Raw genomic sequence first — 19,036 nt, forward strand, 5'->3', positions numbered from 1 at the left:
TGGATGGAAGTTGCCTTAGGCCTCAGGGCGGCCGGGGTCACGCACTCAGGTCTGTGGGCCAAGAGAGGATCTCACCAGACTGTGGGGATAATGGCTCCAGCCCCCAGGGTGGGGGCTTTGGGGACATCCCCTCTGGCTGGTGCTGACTGGGACTCTGGGTGGCTTTCACACTTGTGCCTGCTGCTCCTAAGGGGAAGCTGGGCCTTTCCCTGAGCCCTGGGGCAGGCTGGACTCACTGCCTCTGCTCAAACCTGGGGTGTGTGGGGTTGTCACAATGGAGGCTGTTCTTTAACATGTGGGTAAGTTCATTCTGTCCTGTTGGTTATTATTTATAGTAGTAATACACAATAGTAGCCAACATTTATTTTATCACTATGTGCCATGCGCTAGGCTAAGATGCCACATAACCATTTAGTCCTCATGACAATCGTAAGATGTGGACGATTATTCCCATTTTACAGATGAGGAGGCTGAGACTCACGGAAGTTAAATAACTTGCCCAAAGTTACACAACTAGGAAGTGGAAGAGCTTGGTTTTGAATCTAGGCAAAGTTCACCCAGGTTTAGGGACCCTGTCAGAGCTTGAGGTCCTCGGTCATCCTAGGTTAGGATTTGGCAGATTCCCAGGTAAGGACTTGGAGCTGTGCCTGGTACCTCCAAGCCCAGGGCTGGAGCTTCTAGGCAACATGGGAGCGTGGGTGGGCTGTGCTCTTCAATTGTGGAGCCCACAGGGTCAGCTGGGTGAAGGGCAGAGCGGGGAGAAGCAGGTGAGGCATGGCTTCTCTCTCCCTGGTTCTCCTCTGCTGGCTCAGTTATGGGGGAAGTGGCCTCCTCCTTGGGTTGGGTCACAGCCACTTCTCTGCATCCCCCTGGCCAGCCAGAACAGGCCCTGTCAGGCCCCAGCGAGCAGAGGAACCCCAGGAAGCTCTGGGCTGCCATTCCCCCGTGGTCACTGCTGCCAGACTGCTTTCTAGCTTCCTTTGGGGTGTGTGAAAACCACAGGGTTTACAGAAGCTCGTGGTGCCACCGAGCGGCAGAATCGTGCACTGCACCCCGGAACCCAGCAGCCTGGGAACCATCCCCAGGGCTCCCAAACCCTGTGGGGCAAAGATGGAGTCCAGCTGGCGGTGACTCTCCCTACGGCCAGATCCTGGGGCACCGCCTTGTTCTTGGGAAACCCTAGCTCCCTTGACCACAGCTCCGGAAGGACTCAGAGTAAGGAAAGTTTCTGGCAGGAGGCACCTACGCTTCGTTTGGACTTTACTATTTACCAAGCATGAAGGCAATGCAAATACCACTCCTAGTGAGACGTGAATTGGAATTCAGGCTTTATGAGGGTAGCACGTGGTGGAGACCCCTCGAGCCCCACTGTCCTCTCCAGCTGTAAGATAGGGGTACTAATACTTTACAAAATCGTGTGGGCCAGTGCCTCTCATCCTTGGCTGCAGTCAATGTCACCCAGGGAGCAAGAGAAACCACTGATGTCTGGTCCTATCCCCAGAGATTCTGATTTCATTGTTCTCGGGTGCAGCCTAGACATTAGGGCTTTTTAAAAGTCTTCCTGGAGGTTCTAGAGTGAAAATAAGGTCGAGAAGCCCCGATTTTGACAGTGCCCAGAGCCTATGAGCCTTTTTACAGGCCTCGGAAGATGTGTGAGGCCCAAATAAAAGTTTATCAGTTCCACAAAAGCAACAAGACAGGAAATGAGTACAAGTTATGGTTCTACTCGTAAGGCATTCTAATACAGGCAGAGCTAATCTTTGGTGTTAGACGTTAAGAGAGCAGCTGTCCTGGGATGATGCATAGTGAATGGAAGGGGGCCTGGGGAGACTTCTTGGGTGCTCATGCTCTGTTTTTCCAGCAGAGTGCTGGTTACACAGACAGGCTCACCTTGTGAGAATTCATTGAGCTCCACACTTAAGATTTGTGTATTTTTCTATAGGTATGGTACATTTCAATAAAATTTACCAAAAAAGTTTATTGGGTCCAAAATAGGAAAAGTAAACACAAAGCTGAAATTAATACTTTGTTACATATCTACAAAATGTAATACTGTCAAACAGTCCACTGTAATTCAACTTAACTCTGGTTGTGTGTGTGTGTAATTTAGTGTGAGTTGTGGATATATATGACAATGTTTGATATGAGGGGTGGGGCCTCCAAAAGAGAAGAAACGTCCCTGGTACCTAAGAAAATCCTAAAACGGCCCAGGTTTACACCAGGAGCTCTTGACCTTGACCCACCTCCTTCACATATTTGCAAAATAACATGCATTTATCTGGGGAAGAGGATCGAAGGTTTCAGCAGATTCTCAAAGGAGTATGTGACCACCCACTAAAAATGGTTGAGAACAATTGGTTTTGAGGAATCTGAGAAACTGGCCTAGAATGTGCCTGGCATGACAGAGGCATTTGGTAACGTCAGTTTCTTTCCTTCCTTTCAGAGTCCAGCCTTCTGACGTTTCCACACGACCCTTCTCAGGCAACTTTGGGAGAATTTATTCTCTTGGCAGAGCCCAGGGCAGAGTGCCGAGCTCACGGCTCTTCCTCTAAGGGGCTATTTAACGGGCTTGTCATTTCAGCACCTGCCGGATGGCAGAACTCAGCGTGCGGCAGCCTGGAGCTGCACCGGGCCTTGCGGTTTTGAATCAGGGACCACGGAGGCGGTGGAAGAGTGGGAAGGGGGAGTCAGAAGGCTGCACCAGTCTGCCGTCCCCTAGTGCTGCGCTCAGTTATCCTGAGTCCCAGCTCTGTCATCTGTAAAATGAGAGCACGATGAAAATGCATCTCGGTGAATGAGAATCTATTTCTCCCAAGTAAAATATTATTGTTATTGCCGAAGTTACTCTAGGACTTCATTATACAGTGGCCTCGTGATACAGATTTATAGCCAGGTTTCAGATTCTTGCATAGAATAAACAGACATTTGTCCAAGGGTTCACTGCTTCCCTAATATACGCCAGGAACATTCATGTACATTATTATTCCATTTAGTTCGCTAACACTCTGGTGGGTGGTTATATTTGAATTCTTATTTTATAGATGAGGAAACTGATGTTCCAGGTGGTTAGGTAGCTTGACAAGCACCCACAGCCAGTAAGTGTCAGAGTAAAGACCTGAACCTAAGCGTCAGACCCCAAATCCTGCTCTCATTCTGCCACTGTGTCACAGTTGGGTGAAAGACTCCTTTCTACCTGGATTGCCTCATAAAGACGGATTCCAGACCCAGGGAGAAGCACGTGGGCAAATGCAGACACAGAAGAATTAGCTTTGCAGAGGCATGATGGGGCTAGTTATTCTGGAGTAATTCAAGTTATCGATTTCTGTAATGGAAAAGTGATTGGGGACCAGCTACCACCTGAGAGCAGCCTGAGCCAGGCCCTGGAAGGGGGAAATGTTATACCTAGCTTACTGGACCTTGTGCATGGCAATGAATGGCCTTTTCCCCTCTGTCCCCAGTTCCTTGGTAAACTCTTGGAGGGTGGGGATCTTATCTCACTCACCTCCAGTGCCTCCCACCCCCCACCCTCAAGTGCCTGTCACAGTGCTTTGCCCTTGACAGGTGAATGCAAAATGCAGCCCACCAGGAAGGCTGGCAGGAAGAGGCAGGGATATACAGATGTGAAATCCTCTGGCCCCTGGAGTAATGAGACCTGAGGGGCTGCTTAGGCAGATGCAGACAGGTGAGTGGCCACTGAATGATAACAATTCAACTGCAGGTGGTCACTGACTAACTCACTTAAAGGGTAGAGGCAGGGGGCACCTGGGTGGCTCAGTCGGTTAAGCTTCCGGCTTCGGCTCAGACCATGATCTCGCGGTTTGTGAGTTTGAGCCCCGCGTCGGGCTCTGTGCTGACAGCTCAGAGCTTGGAGCCTGCTTAGGATTCTGTGGCTCCTCCTCTCTCTCTGCCCCTCCCCTGCTCATGCTCTGTCTCTCTCAAGAATAATAAATACACTTAAAAAAAAAAAAAGGGTAGAGGCAGTGATGCTGGGCCATCCCCTGTGCTGGGCAGCTGCTCTGAGTTGCCCTGGCTGTGATCTCATGGCTCTGCTCATGATCTCCACCTGTCCTGGGAGGGGAGGCGAGGGGAGGAAGTGTGCATCCTGACCCCACTCAGCCCTGCTCAGTGCTCCCTGAACACCACTATTGTGAGGTGGGTAAATCCTCATGGGGCTGAGTACGTTGCCTGGAAATCTGGACCTGGGGCCCTAGAGAGTGAAGTACCATGGGTGGACAAACAGATAAGTGGACGCATACAGAGAAGATGGGTACCGGGAGATGACTGATGGTTCAGAGGTGGGCGAGAGGGCTGCCTGGCTTGGGATGGATGCTCGCAGACCCTGGAGAGGCAGGTGAATGGATGGGTACTGATCGGCCCTGTGCTTCCCAGTGCAGATCTAAATACAGCGCCGGAGTTCTTCAAAGGGAAGATACAGTGTAACCTGGTCCCCGAATGAGCTCTGCATATGAGTGATGGATATGTCTCGTTGGGAAGGATTCTTACAGGTTTCACATTGCCCCAGTTAATGACTTATGGATTGTTGCAAAATCAGGCAGTGCTAGAAGTGAAAGCAGTAAAGGGCCTGGGGCAGATTTTATAATAATATCTGCATGTTATCAGTCACTGCATTGAGCACCTTGCATGCTTCATCTCAACAGCTCTGTGAGGTTGTTATGCTTCCATTCTGTGGAGGAAGAAAGTGAGGCTCAGAGAGAGGAAGCGGCTTGTTTGAGGCCACTTACAGGGCATGTAGGTGGGGTGTCTGGAAGTCAAGCCTCAGGCCATCTGATCACAGGGTCTCAGGGCAAAGAGAACATTTTAAGGATGGAAGGAAGGGAGGAGGGAGGGTGGGAAGACCATAGGATTTTGGGACCAGTTCTCTAATATTCTGGCACACAAGATACATTCTGCACTGGGGTGAGGCTCTGAGACCCTCTCCTCCCTCTTTCCTGTCTGCATCTGCCTTCAAGGCCTATAAATCTTGAGCCAGGGGACCAGGAAGTCCCATGAAGATAAGTATGGGGTTTACCTTCCTCCCTGTGGCCCAAGCTTATTCCTCTGCCACGGTCCCCAGGGGCAGTTGGGCACGATGTGATTGGGCTTCTCTCCTTCCCCAGGAGCTCTGCACCCAGGTCTGGGGTGCAGGGAGGAGTGTTAGTCCTTAGATCTTTTGGTGGGGGTCGGTGGGGTGGGTACAAGAAATGGTTCTGGGTGATAAGTCCTTCATGGTTGCTCTGGGGCTTGCCATGAAGAAGGACAATGAGTTCCCTTTATAGGAATTATTCTGGGCCCCAGACTTTCCTTCTGGCAGGCAGGCTGGGTTCATGAGGGGCTGGGCAGGGACTTTCTGGGAAGAGCGATACAGGTCCTCCTTCCGTCCCCACCAGACATCCCCTTCTGCAGCCTCCCTTCTTAGCAGAGCAGGACCCTCTGTGCACCTGGCCCTTTCACTCAGCTCTTGCCCAGCTGTGTTCCATGGGCCAGGGATGGTTCTTTGGTTCGCTTGGTGGGCCCTTGCCCTGACTCTGTCTCTGGGTCAGCACCACGGAAAGAACAAGTTCTGCATCTGAAATACTGTAAGTTTTCTGGAAAACGAGGCAGGGTGGGCAAGGAGGAGCCCCAGGCAGGAGTCAAATTCCTGGCGTGGCTACGGTCCTCGGGAAGTCACTGTTCTTTTTGAGCCCCGGTTTCCACAGCTGAAAAGGATGGGGCAGGACTAAATGACTTCTCAGGTGCCTCTGGATTTAACGTTCTAGGGCTTCTGTGACAGTCAAGCGCCGAATCCCAGGCCAGTTCACCAGTTGCCGGTGGACGTGTGCCCTGTGCAGCCCAGTCAATGCCACGCTCTCCCTGCTCGGTTTACTTGGTGATTATTCTCTCTGGGAATGGCCCCGCGTGACAACTTGGCGGAACATCCCCACAGCTCAGGCCCCAGGAGGGTTTGCTCTGCTCCCTTATGGCCGTTTTCAGTCCTGAGATCTCTTCTCTGCAAAGTTGTCAGTTCCCCGAGGGTGGCCAGTGTCCCCCCACATCTCCCGCACTGCCGACTCCCGGGTGGCCTGGGCCACAGCAGGGAGTGCTGGGAGCCACGTGAGCCTTCGGCACTGCACAGACCCAGGCTTCATCCTGAACTTTGCTGCTTAGTAATATTATGAATATTTCAAATTTCTTGGGGGCTGACTACGCACCAGGCACCGTGTCAAGTGGTTCAGATCATCTTGTTTAATACAATAACTGTGAGGTAGGTACTATCCCCATTTTCCAGATGAGAAAGCCGAGGCTGGAGGCCAGCACGCTTACTTTACGTTTCTGCTCAAATGCCTCTTTCCCAGAGAGGCCCTCCCTGCCCCTCCCTGTTTCAAGGGCCCTTCTGCCTCCAGCCCCGCACCTCCGTGTGTCTTCAGGCTGCTGCCCAGCTCCAATAGCACTTATCTTCTGACTGCTTCCTGATCGTGTTGGACGTCATGGGGCACTCAGGGGTCAGCCAGGGTTGTACACAGGCGTACGGGCCCAGCCACAAGAACCCTGCCCAGCACACAGCACGTGTCCAGTCTATGCCGAGTGACAGCTGGTTACATAATTTGCCCAGGTGTCAGTTTCCCAGAGATCGTTCCCCAAGAGGCTTAAAAACACAGGCTGCGGAGCCAGACAATTGCCGCTTTGAATCAGAGCTTTTGCCGCTTAACCGGCCACGTGACCTTGTGGAACTTATTCTCCCTGAGCCTCTGCTTCTTTGGTGATAAACTAGATGAGTAACATTTAGCCCACAGCACGGGCGGGGGGATTCATGGGGACACACACGTAAAGTTCTTGGCAGACGATAGGCGTTCCGTAAATGTTAGCTCTGCTCTCTGGGGAGGGCGTTTTCTCTTCCCGCTTCTCGTTTTTCTCCAGTGGTCTTCTTTTCGACCACTTTGCTGTTCAACCACAGTTCCTTAAGGGGATGGTTGCGGAAGGAGAGGTTGGCATTATCTGCAGAGCTAAGCAGCCCGCGCTCTCTCGCCTCCTTCCCCTTCTGGGACGTGTCTGTTGCTAAGGAGACACAACGGCAGACCTGACAGGATGTGGCTGGGGTTCTGGCCCATGCTGAAGGAGAGAGCTGTGGCTGACCCTGGGGAGGGAGAGGAGGGGAGGGGCTCGGCTTGCCTCCTGGACTGACAGTCTGGGTGGGGTATCACTCTGGAATCTGCTGGACAAACTCAGCTGGCTCCCTGAGAAAGTGAAGCGTTCGTCCTCCTGTGTCTGTGCGGCCCCAGAGAGACGATCAACAGCCCTGTTTGGAGGCTGGCGTGCAGTTCCTGCTCGGGTCACAGTCTAGAGGTGCTGGTCAGGGTGTGAGGCCCACACCCTGGGAGGGGGCCATAGCAGCCAGAGTGACGCATAATCAAACTCTTGGCCCTCAGAATGGCACCTCCCCAGAGCAGGGCTGGCGACGGAGTAGAAGAGGCTGTGCAGGTGATCCACGGTTTCCTTTTGCTAAGGACAGCCAAGCTGGCTGGTGAGAAGATTCAGCATGGGCACTGCCACCTCTATCTTGCAGCTGCAGGGTGACCGTGTGGCGCTTGTCACAGATCCCAGGCTCCGTCAGAGACTCCATTTCCTCCTTCCCAACCCATCCCCGGCCCCTGGGCAACGCAGAGAGACTGTGGCTTTTGTGTAATGGGTTAGTCACCCCAAATGGGAAGGAAGGGTCCTTGTTAAGAGCTCAGGTTGGGGGCCAGACTACTCTGACGGAGTCCTTCCTCTGTGTGTCCCAGCCGTGTGACCTGGGCAAGCCACACAGCTTCTCTGTAAAACTGGGATCCTGATAGCACTTTCCGCTCGGGATTGTGGTGGGGATTACACAAGCTGATTCTTCTAAAGAGCTTAGATCTGGCCCAGACATGCCGAGCTCACTAAGTGTGGTTATTATTGTTATGTTAAGGGTACATTCCTGGGCAGAGGAGTATTCTCAGTGGTTCTCAGTGAATGCTTGCCCAATGGATACTGGAATGAGAGAGCTTGCTTTTTGGTGTGGCAACCCAAGCATTTAGCTAGATTTTTCAGAAAGCCCCTGTGAATCCCACTCTTATCCCATGCATCGGGTTCCTCCATCTGGCTGCAGGGAGGCCATGTGGGAACAATAAACCAGGTCATCTCTACTTACCATTGTATGCCCAGAGCTTAGCTTAGTACCTGGCACACAATAGGTGCTCAACTAATACTTGTTGACTGAATGAATCACATCAGGAGTAAGCCTTCTTACCCAGCAGCTGGGATAGTGTAGTGGTGCTCTTGCTAGCTGGGGGGATTTGGGACTCCTCTTTGTAACTCATCTGGCCCCACCCACCAAGTAGGGTAAATCGACACAAACACACCCTGTTGTAAGAAACTCCGTGTAGGAGGATTCATGGTTATTACTTGACGAGGTATCCTCTGAAGTTTGCTGTCATCCTGAATTTTCCGATGTCCTTGGCAGGCTGTCTCCCTAGCTGTCCTGTCCCTTACTTCTCGTGCTGTTGTGTGCGGTCTGTCAGTGGACACCGTCGTCTTGCCATTCACCACTGCATTTGGAACCATTGCCTCTATGGGTTTTGGGGTTTACTTCTCTCGCTATCTTAGATCTACTCGGTCATTTCTAAAAAGGCAGCAGCTTCCAGAATGACTAGGGAATAGTCCGAACAGTGACAGTGCTGTCTGTCACCCCCTGACAAGATGGTGTGGTAGGAAAGGGCTCCAGCCTTGGCTGGGGACCAGCTGGCTCTGTGACCTTGGGTGGATCACTTCATCTCTCCGAGCCTCATGTCTGGGCCCATCCAGACCTTTAATTTCTACCTGAACACACAGGAGCGGGCTTCCCAGAAGTGGAGCGATTTTTAAGTTGTTACATGCTTTCTTGTGACAATGTGGTTGTTTTTATTTTAAAACTTTTCATTTAAGCTCGTCTTCTGAGTGTAAAAACAGTACTAGCTATGAGGAATTCATATTTTGTGATTTATTGGGAGTATTATTATTATATCAGAAAATGGTAGTTTTTTTGTTAAATATGTTTTTAAAATGCTTGCTGCATGCTTAAGTGTGATTTTATTATATCTTGGGGCAACTTTTTTCCCCCACGAAGAACAGATCTGTGATTTATAACAAGCCTTCACTACCGAGGCTGGTTGTGAAAGTATTCTATGGTGTTACATCATTCCCAAAGGGTGCTCTGGCTACAGAGGCTTTCAGGTTTCTAAGCAGACTGCAGAGGAGACCAAGTTGCAAGATTCTTTTCTAGAAATCAGGGTAACTTGAGACTAGCCATATCTCTGTCCAGCCACACACTGAAGGGTTTTAGAAAGGAAAGGGCTTTGGGAATACACCAGACCAAATCTCTTGTTATTTAGATTATGCAAACTGAGGCCCAGTGTAGAGAAGCAACCGTCCCCCAGGTAAAAGGCCCAGAATATTCCCTCCAGGTCTGCTCCTTGCTCATCCTACATCCCTTGCCTGGCCCAAACCCCAGCCCCCCAAACGTGAACATTGGTGCACATACCCAAACCATTTCTCATGCCCAGGACACTTTCCCTGTCTCGTGATTTGCTTTCCAAGGGCTACATGACAGAAAAGCTGCTGCTACTTCAGGATTCCAACCAGCATCTACTTGCCCCAGACACATTTTTGTTTTTATCAGCTAGGCACTAATACGCAGCAGAGAGTTTATTGGCATAATTTCTCCAGAAAGAGGCTGGAAGACTTGGCAAGTTCAAACTTTAACATTTTTGTCAAGAGTCCCAAAGGGCCACCTTTTCCCCTCCCATAATAAACCACCAACTCCCAGAAGGCTTTCTCTACCACAGGAAGTCAGGGCACACAGAGCAGAAACAGCACAGGCCAAACCAGCAGGCACATGATACATGAGTGAATCAACTGAGCAAGCAACTGCCTGGGAGCCATCTTTGTTAAGGGCAAAACAGGGTGCTCATGACACTGGAGGATACAGAAAGACAGGACTATCTTGATTCTTCTGAAGAAGTGAGGGAGGGTAGATGGGGTAAGAGGGGAGACTTTCCTTTTCTGTTTTCTCAGAAAACATGCAAAGAAAGGCTTCACAAACAAGATTACACAAACATCAGTATCTCCCAAACTTCCCTTTTCAAAGATGGCCACCCCTGCGGTCCATTCAAAGGGAGCACGCAGCAGAGTCTACTGGGCATGGAGAGAGAGACAGGCAGCGGGAGAGATTTAGTTTTCCACAAAGGTTGTTAGTTTAGTTTAGTTTTTTTTCCTTTATTGATGGGATTTAAAGTGCATATAACTGAAGGCAAAGTCCAAGGCCTAGAGAAAGATATGAGGCCCAAGAGAGAGGCTCAGAGATTCTAAAGGCAGCAGAAGGATACCCACCTAAAAAGGCCACTTGAGCTGTAAAAAGGATGGGAGAGAGAGAGAGAGACAGAGAGAGTGGGAAAAAGAGAAAGGGGATGGGGGTGGGATGGGGGTGGGGGGAAGCATTTGGGAGGAAGAAGACAAATACCGGTTCAGAAATTCAGACAAAGATGAGTAGTAGGAGCTAGTTTATATCCCTGGTAGGAGAAGACGGGCTGACCTTAAGGTAGGAATATGTGAGAAGGGGAGACATGAGAAGAACAGTGGCCTCTGGCCAGGGCACAGCACCCCAGGGACCCTTCAGATGGTGGCAGTAGTGGTGGGGGCTTCTCCAAACCTCTGTCACGGTCTTCCCCGGAGACCCAACAGGGGTCTAAGGAGACTCCATCCGGCCAGGAGAAGTCAGGGGCTGGGGACCTTGATCTGGGGCCTCCCCAAAGCTCCCCGGTGGAAGACAACTTCCTTGTGTCCTACTGGACCATGGCTGGGCCTCACTCACCCACACAGGCCGTGCCGTCCTCGTTGGGCTCGTAGCCCCGACTGCACCTCTTGTTGGTCCGGCACCTGTAACTTCCATACGTGTTGACGCACACAGGCTTGTCTCGAGGGCACACGAATGGGAACTGGATGCATTCGTTGGTGTCTGAAAGGTGAGGGGAGTCACTCACCAGGGAGGTGTGGGGCAGTGGCTCCTCGCTCAGGCTCTGCTGCCCCACCCACTCTGTGGCCTTGGGCATATCCCTTCTTCTCTCTATGCCTCAACTCCCTCACTTCAGTCCCTCCGGCTGGCTCGTTCTGTTATACCCAGAATTCGTGATCCCCAAAGACCACTAGGGAGCCGAGTCCGATGCAAAAGCAAAAGAGCCTTTATTCGAGCTAGCTCGAGCTCAATCCCCTACCTGCACCGACGCACGCAGCGGTGAGATACCGGGGAGAGTGGGCGAGTTTCAAAAGGACAAAGGTTTTATTGGGGCCTAGGGGCAGTTGGTGAGGTAATGGCTGTGGCCTCAGCCAATTGGCTGGGGAAGGGTCCGAGTCCTGTTAGGCAGGTGAGCGGGAGGTTGCTCAAGGGGAGGAGGCGTGGTCAAGGTGAAGGACACAGAACAGGATGGAGTCGGCCAGCGTAGGCCCGCCCTTTCAGTTCTATATTTGACCTCTACGTGTTGGGGGTGTCACACTTGGCCCGGGGTCTTCTATCTACCACACTTCCTGTAGGTGCTCCCTTCATGGATGGATGAGTCCAGATTCCTATCCACAGCCACAACCTGTCCCTGGGGCTCCAGACTTATGAACCCAACATGCATCTCATGCTCAGTAGGTCCAGAATGGAAATCTAGATGCTCCAGCCCTCAAACTTCTTCCACCCCCTGACCCCATCTCGCCTAAGTCAATCAATGTCACCCACTCAGCCGCTCAAGCACAGATAGGAGCAATCCCTAGTTCTTCCTTTTCCCTTACCTCTGTAGGCGAGTTAACAGATCCTGCTGCTCTGCCCCCATAGAACCCTCTGTATGCCCACCTCCTTCTCCAGCCACAGCCCGTTCCCAGCCTGCACCACCTGTTGCCTGGATTCCTGCAGCCACCTTCAGACTGGCACTCTGGCTTCCACTCTTCCCTCCAATCTAATCTGCAATTCAGCAGGCAGGGCGATCTTTTGAAAATGTGAATCATACTCTCCTGCTTAATTGCAAAGGGCCCCAGGAACAAAATCCAGACACCATGAGACCCTCCCTGACTTAGCGCCTGGCTCCCCCACCACCTCCGGGCACGCCAGCCTCCTTCCCATTCCTTTCACACACAGAGCCTTTTTCCTGCCTCGTGGTCCTCGCTCCTGCTCTTCCCTCAGCTCTCCGTGTGGCTGGACCTTCTCGTCCTTCAGGTCTCAATTCAAAGGGCTTCTCCCTGACCACTCTGTCTAGAACAGTCTCCAGGGACACCTTGCTTAAAGCGCTTTTGGTCCATCTCATCCGGCTGCCAGGTTACGTGTTTGTGGTCCCCCTCCCCAGAACAGACGCTGTTCCAGGGCAGGTGCTTGGCCCACATCCCCAGCACCTCGCATGGGCATGTAACTGTCCGCTAGATGATGAAAAAAAGTGGCTGGAAGGGTGATCCCACAGGGTCCTTCCAGTGCACAGGCTAGACACTGGAAGTTCTGTGTACATGCATCCTCTCTTTAGAGTGGCCAGGGTTGGGACGTGGAGAGTGGAAGGGACTAATTTCCTCCCAAGCCACCCTTAGAGCCGCACTCCTTCACTTTCTCACCTGTGGTCTTTTGCCGGTGTAGGGCCCTCCACCAGACCACCTTCTCCCCTCTCTCTGCCTGGCGAGCTCCCCACCGTCCCCCAGGTCTCAGCTTAGGCCTTGTCTCCCTGGGGCACCTTCTGGGACCCTCCCTGGCTGGTTGAGGCCCCACCTTTGTGCTCCCACATCCCACCCCTCCCCCACCCAGCCCTGCTCACATTTCCAGTCATCACTGTTTATTCATGTGCCTCTCCCACTGGCTCTAAGCCCCATGAGGGCAGGGGCTGTGTCTGTCTCATTTACTCTTTTTTTTGTTTTTAATTCATTTTTTTAAATGTTTATTTTTGAGAGAGAGAGAGAGAGAGAGACAAAGCACGAGCAGGGGAGGGGCAGAGAGAGAGGGAGACACAGAATCGGAAGCAGGCTCCAGACTCGGCTGTCAGCACAGAGCCCGAAGCAGGGCTCAAACCCACGAACCACAAGTCGGACGCTTAACTGACTGAACCACCCAGGCGCCCCTGTCTTGTTTACTCTTGAGTCTCAGTAGCAAACCCACTCAGCCTGGGGCTGACAAGTATCTATGGAACAGACTTAGGAAGAATGCTGCCTGAGAGTCTAAAGGCAGGAAGAGTCCTTGACCTGACCCCTCACTGCCGGTTCCTGACACAGAAGATACTGGGTTGAGGGTCTTTCAGACGCTGAGCCCCTTGGCTGCCCCTCTGCCACCCCAGGCCCTCGGAGGACTTTCAGAAAGTCAGCGAACGCTCACAGAGCTGCGGTCCTAGCAGTGTGCTAGCCACCTGCCTCCCAGTACTGCACGAGGCTACCGTCTCCCTTCTGTTCTGTGACTACACTCCACGCCCGGGTTGCTCCAATGCCCCTGGCCATGCCCATCCTTGTCTGCCAGCTCCCGTGCTTGCCGCTCCGCCAGCTGGCCATGCCAAAGCCACCCCGGAAGACGCACGCGCACCTTTGCCACCGTGAGGTGGCCGCACGGCCCCTCGCACGGCCGGGCCACCCCGTGAGCACTGTACAGGCAGTTATGCGTCTCCTCCCCAAGCCCATTCTCTCCGAATTCGTGGCAGGAAGCACTCCATCCCCAGAACTGCCATGATTCGGCCTATTGGCTGCTGGCGTCACTCCCACCTTGGTGAGTCACACGGCGGTTGTCTTGGCATCTGGAGCCCCAGGGACAAACAACACATTTCCCTCCCCACCTTTCCCCCTCTTGTCTGCAGCCTAAGCTTTGCCAGGGCTCAGACTGACATTCCCCAGGGAGAGTCTGGCCTCTGCCCCATCCTCTAGTGCCTGCAGGCAACTCACCCATGCAATGGCCATTTTCCTGCTGGGAGAATCCTTGGCCGCACTGCAAGGTGGGCAGAAGCAGAGACACTGGTGAGTTGAGAAGATCCCACCTCCGGTTCCCCCCAGTCACAGCCACAGAGCAGCTGTCACCCTGAGTCCAGAATGAGGGGTGCTCTTAGCTCTGGGCCTGGGGTTGCCCTTCCCTGCTGGGACCCCTCCCCTTGCACTGAGAAGAGGAGACTGGGGGAAGGACGAGAATGTATTCAGTTCAAACTCCTGCTTATTCCCCTCAGGTGGGATCCAGGTGCCTGAGCTGGGGTACCTAACAGAACCTATCCCTCTTAAACTACAAATCCCTCCCTAAACTACACATGGAGGGATCATTATGAAGCCTGCTCTTTGCCGAGAAGATTTCCATCATTCTGGAGGCAAAATCTGCAAATTCCTGGGAGTCCACTTTCAGACCATGGGGCTGTGGAGGGGGTCCGCTCTTCTGGCTATGAGGCCCGGACACCCTCACTCACCTCCAGTGGGGCTGGGCTCTGAAGTCTGTCCTCATCCCGGGGGTAGGAGATCTCTAGCACAGAGTTCATCTCCTCACTGGCCACGCTCCGGCTTGCCATCTTGCCATCTGGCCAAGTCACCTCCACACTGCTGGCTTCATCCTTCCCTATGGGACAGAAGAAGAACTGAATTTTAAATTCTATTTAATTTTAATAAATTTGCATTTCCATAGCTACGCATGGCTCGTGGCTACCATATTGGACAGCACAGCACTAGAACTTACATTCTAGTGGACAGGCCAATCAGCATGAAGCTGTTTTAGGGGAGAAGGGAAAGCCTGGTGGTAAGCAGGTTGACTTTGGGTTCAAATCTTAGCAGTACCGCTTGCCTTGCTGTGTAATTTTGGCCATGTCACTGTATTTAAATTTATATCATTTATAATTATAGCCTGCTAGGGGCCATGCTTTCTTTTACCATTGGGAATGTGCCTGTTTTCAGGGAGCGTCCGCTCTGGTGGGGACAGACAGGCAAAAAGATGAACAGATCAATGATGTCAGATATTAACAAGCTCTGTGAAGAAAACAAAGATAGGGCAACACGGTAAAGAGGAACTGGGGCTTGGCTGGGGAACTTTTCTAGCCAGGGTGATAAGGGACAGGCTCTTGGAGGGAAGGCACTTGAGCTGAGCTCTAAATAAAAGCCGAGGTGATAAAGAACAGGACGGTGGAGGGCACAGGAGAAGGACCGTCCTATAGAGCTGAGATGTTTACAGAAGCTAATGGTGAAGCTCAGAGAATATTCACGGAGAATCCATCCACACACACCCTTAAAGCAACGTGTTGCATCGGTGGTAGAAAGCAGGTTGGAGAGATAGGTCAGGTGTTCAGGTGGTGTCAGAGACAGCCCCAGCCCCCTGCTTGAGGCATCAGGCCTGTCACTGCGGCAAGGTCAGGCTAATGGTGATGAATGGGGGTGGGCGGGAGGCGGGGGGGGGGGGGGGGGGTTGGGCCTCACCCGCAAGGAGAGGTTGTTTCCCCAGTCAGTCACCTGGGAAAGAGGGCCGTGCTCAGTGAAGGTAGGAGGCGGGTGCAGCCCCCTCGTCACCCACCAGGGATGACCAGATGCAGGCCTGGTGCTCAGGGGTCCACAAATCCCGTCATACCCTCAAGCATCATTCGTGGGCTGAATAAACAATGTCACCCACTTATACATGCTACTTTCCCTTAATGTATGCAGACACTCCTAGAAGAAACAGGGAAACCGAAAAGTGCTGCTGAATTTACAGCAGCTTTGGGCCCTTACTGTCCGCCAAAGGATTTTACAAGGATAGCTACTGTGGGGGCAGAGGGTAGTCTGTGGCACATTTTCATGTATAAAAGGGATTCCTGTATTTTACAAAAGGGTTGGCAGCCACAAGCAGACTTTGAGGGGAGTGTGTGTGTAGACTCCTGTGTGCAGGGGTTCACCCTGGTGGGGAGCTTGGGACAGCAGGGGTCATGGGGTGGAGGGCCCCAGCTGTGCCTTCTTCCTGGGAGTCCCGGCACCCTTCTATGGAGCTTCCAGAGGAAGCTCCCTACTGCGAGCCACAGCTTCCGGACCCTCCCCGCATTTGCTTCCCCTCGGCCTTGCTGCTACTGCGCCGTGATTAATGAGGGCAGGGCGCTGCGGGCACACGCACACGCGTCAAGGGTGAGCAGCCCGTCTCTGTGGGCCAGGTGGGGCAGCGGGACCAGGGAGAGACTCCCAGAGCACAGAGTCCCACACTCGGGGCTGCTTCTGTTTCCCTACAGACTCTCCCCTTCCAGCCTCACTGATTCTGGGGTTTGCTTTCTTAAGCCAGAAACTGTTTCTCATAAACCTCTAATCCCCCACTCCCTCCTTCTATAATAATTCCTTTTGGAGAAGAAGGGTGGACCACGGGACTGGGGGGTATCATCTGTGGGCTTTTTTTTTTTTCTGTTTTGTAATAGTCTCTTGAAGTTAAAGAGATTTGGCATTTTTAGGTTGTACGGTGCCCAAATTAAGTGGCATATATAAAAAGTAAATATTTTTCCATTAAAAAAAGGAGACAAAGAATAGCAAATGTTTCTCACCTAAGCCAACAGAACGCTACATGAATACATTTTCCAGCCTAACTGGAGCACCACAAATAACTCAGAAGAGTCACCGAATATTCATAGCATGTAGTTCTGAGTCCCGCTTCGTCCCTTCCTCCCAACCCAGGACGGGCAGGGGCTATGAGAGAAGCCGGCCAAGGAGAACACATCTCAGTAGGACTCCCTCCTCTGCTGCTGCTGATTTTGCTGACTTGGGCACCTTCTCCGGGGCCTTAGTTTCCTCATCTGTAAGATGGGGGTGTGGCCCAGAGCTCTAGCACTCCTGGGAAGGACAGTCCTTCTTCCTTGGAATGTGAGCCCTGCCCCAGCCGACTGTCCCCTAAGCATCCCCATCTCTACCATCTCTTAGACATGGGGGCACCTGTAGTTCCCAAAGCATCTTCATTTCTTGGCAATAATACTGGAGAATATGTACCCCAAACTGTACCAGGTGATCTCACTGTTGGCACTGGACCCTCTCGGCAGCACCACGGGGAACATACTAGACTTCTAATTTCCACTTTAGAGACAAAGGGGCTCAGACCCGGGGAGGGGATGTAAGTTGCTCACAGTTCCCCAGCTAGGGATGTCTGACCCCAAAAGCCCATGTCTGCTTTGCCCTTGCTCTACTGCTCACTTGGCCCCGACGCCCAGTCCTACCACGGGCCAAGTGTCCTGCAGGGATCTGGGATTTAACAGGAAGGAGATGGACCCAGGTCCCATCCTGTGGGAGCTGCATCCCGTGGAGGCAATGAACATAGTGATGATGTTATAATGAACTGGGAACGTGCAGCCATAGCATTGGTGCCACTTGGTGAGAGAGGCGGGTGTTAAAAGTCATTCCATTTGGGTGTTGCAGGAGGAGTAGGAGTTTGTGAGGCAGAGGAGGGAAGGAAGGGGCAGTCCAGACAGATGGTGCGGCATGGTACAGAGGTATGGTAAGGTCATGTGTATTTGAAGAGTAGGGAGAAGCTCCAGGTGGGGGAAGCAGAGTGTGGAAAACGTACTGGCAGGTTGGGGCGGGGGGAGATGGGGAGAGACTTTGGAACTTTCATGTGTGAGGCTGATCTGAACCTTCCAGATGACTCTGCAAGGTGGGCACTCTATCACCGCTCTCCAGGTGTAGACATTGGCAAGGTGAAGTGACTCACAGGTGCCTGAGCTACGATTGGAACCCAGACTCCTGTCCCCAGACTGTTCCCTCTCAAGTTGCCAGACATCCCAGGTCATTCCAGGCACTGCACAAGGGCAGCTTTTAAGCAGTCTGTGTGCCAGGCCTGTGTGTCAGGGAGTGGGGCTGCGGGCAGAGGAGGCCCCATAACCAGCACAGCTGGGAGGTCAAGAGCAGAAGGGAGTCACCTCTGGCAGCTTCTAAAGGACAGAGGCCAAGGAGGCTCAGAGAATTGCGCTTTTCAGAATTACCACAAAACAGATGGTGGGAATACAGTTGGTGGAATATTTTTGCACTTTAATAAAGCAATTTTTATGTGGGCCACTGAATTTTCCTTCCCTAAATGAGCACCAGCAGGCTCGGAGGCAGCTCTGAGTCACTCAGAAACAATTCGCTTAAAGAAAGGTGGTGTGTGTGTGGCGGGGGGGTGGGGGGGCAGGGGTACTGTCAATGCCTGGGGTGGGCTGGGCAGCGGGTGAGCCTCCGATGGGGGCTGGCTGGGACAAGTAGACTGTAGGTGCTTGTTTTCATTTTCTGGGTTTGGGTGAGTGGCCTCAGTCCTCTGCAAACCAGGAATCGGACAGCCAGGGTAGGGGATATGTAGGGTGGGTGTGCAGGGCGGGGGGCGCAGGGGGGCGTCTAGGATGCAGGTGCAGAGCAAACAGTGCGCAGTGGGCCACCCCACAAAGGCCATGAGCATAAATTCTTCTTTACGAGCCTGGCTGGCCAGCTGGCCAGAAGGAGCAGGGCAAGGCCAGGGCAGGGTGCAGAAGGGAGGTGAAACAAGGCCAGGGGCTCCCCTGAGCAGGGGTGGGTAGGATGGGAGCCGACAGCACACCAGAATGGGCCCCCTGGGAACCCCAGAGAATGAAACAGCCATCCAGGGAGGTCTGTGAGTTTTTACTGCGTGGTGATGCGATGCAGCCCAGACCCTCGGGAGTGGAGAGGGTACATGAGGGTCTGAGAAGCTAGTCCCCTGACCAAGGCTCAGTGCAGGGATGAGCAAGACATAGGCGTGCCGAGGAGCACACGTGCATGCCCACGTACTTGTCCACGCACTCTCCCCCGAACCTTGCTGCAAAGTCAGGGGGAGGCAGAGGATGATTCACAAAGGGAGGGAGGGAGCAGGGTCGGTTGGGGTGAGCGGGAGCGCCGTGAATGCTGGAAGGGGGGTTTCCTTGGGCCCTCTTCCCTTTAGAGACCTCCCCCTCCCGGGGACAGCCAGGGGCCCCACATCTGGGCCTCAGTGACTGGACGGACAGGGCAGGCCTTTCTTGCGTTCGTGTTCTGGACATGCCCCTTCTCACCCCAGGCGCCACAAAACAAACTGCTCAGGACTGGAGACCATCATACTGCCCGTCAATAGGAGACTTGC

At 52.8% G+C, this 19,036-nt stretch overlaps 1 protein-coding gene across 5 annotated transcripts in view; it reads right to left on the reverse strand.

Annotated features, from left to right (window-relative positions):
* The window catches only part of CRTAC1 (cartilage acidic protein 1), a 154,255-nt gene that overhangs the window by 9,756 nt on the left and 125,463 nt on the right, over positions 1-19,036 (reverse strand). For 2 of the 5 annotated variants that reach the window (XM_027062782.2, XM_027062778.2), the window contains exons 12-14: positions 14,415-14,560; positions 13,909-13,951; positions 10,844-10,987 (exon numbers count right to left, since the gene is read on the reverse strand). In XM_027062782.2, coding sequence (XP_026918583.1) covers positions 10,844-10,987; positions 13,909-13,951; positions 14,415-14,560 — 333 coding nt within the window. Of the gene's footprint in view, positions 1-326; positions 2,757-9,663; positions 10,381-10,843; positions 10,988-13,908; positions 13,952-14,414; positions 14,561-19,036 lie in introns of those variants that run through there. The other 3 variants (XM_027062776.2, XM_027062781.2, XM_027062779.2) reach the window with 3 other exon arrangements.

This window comes from Acinonyx jubatus, chromosome D2 (assembly GCF_027475565.1).
Source record: "Acinonyx jubatus isolate Ajub_Pintada_27869175 chromosome D2, VMU_Ajub_asm_v1.0, whole genome shotgun sequence".
Lineage (NCBI taxonomy): Eukaryota > Metazoa > Chordata > Mammalia > Carnivora > Felidae > Acinonyx > Acinonyx jubatus.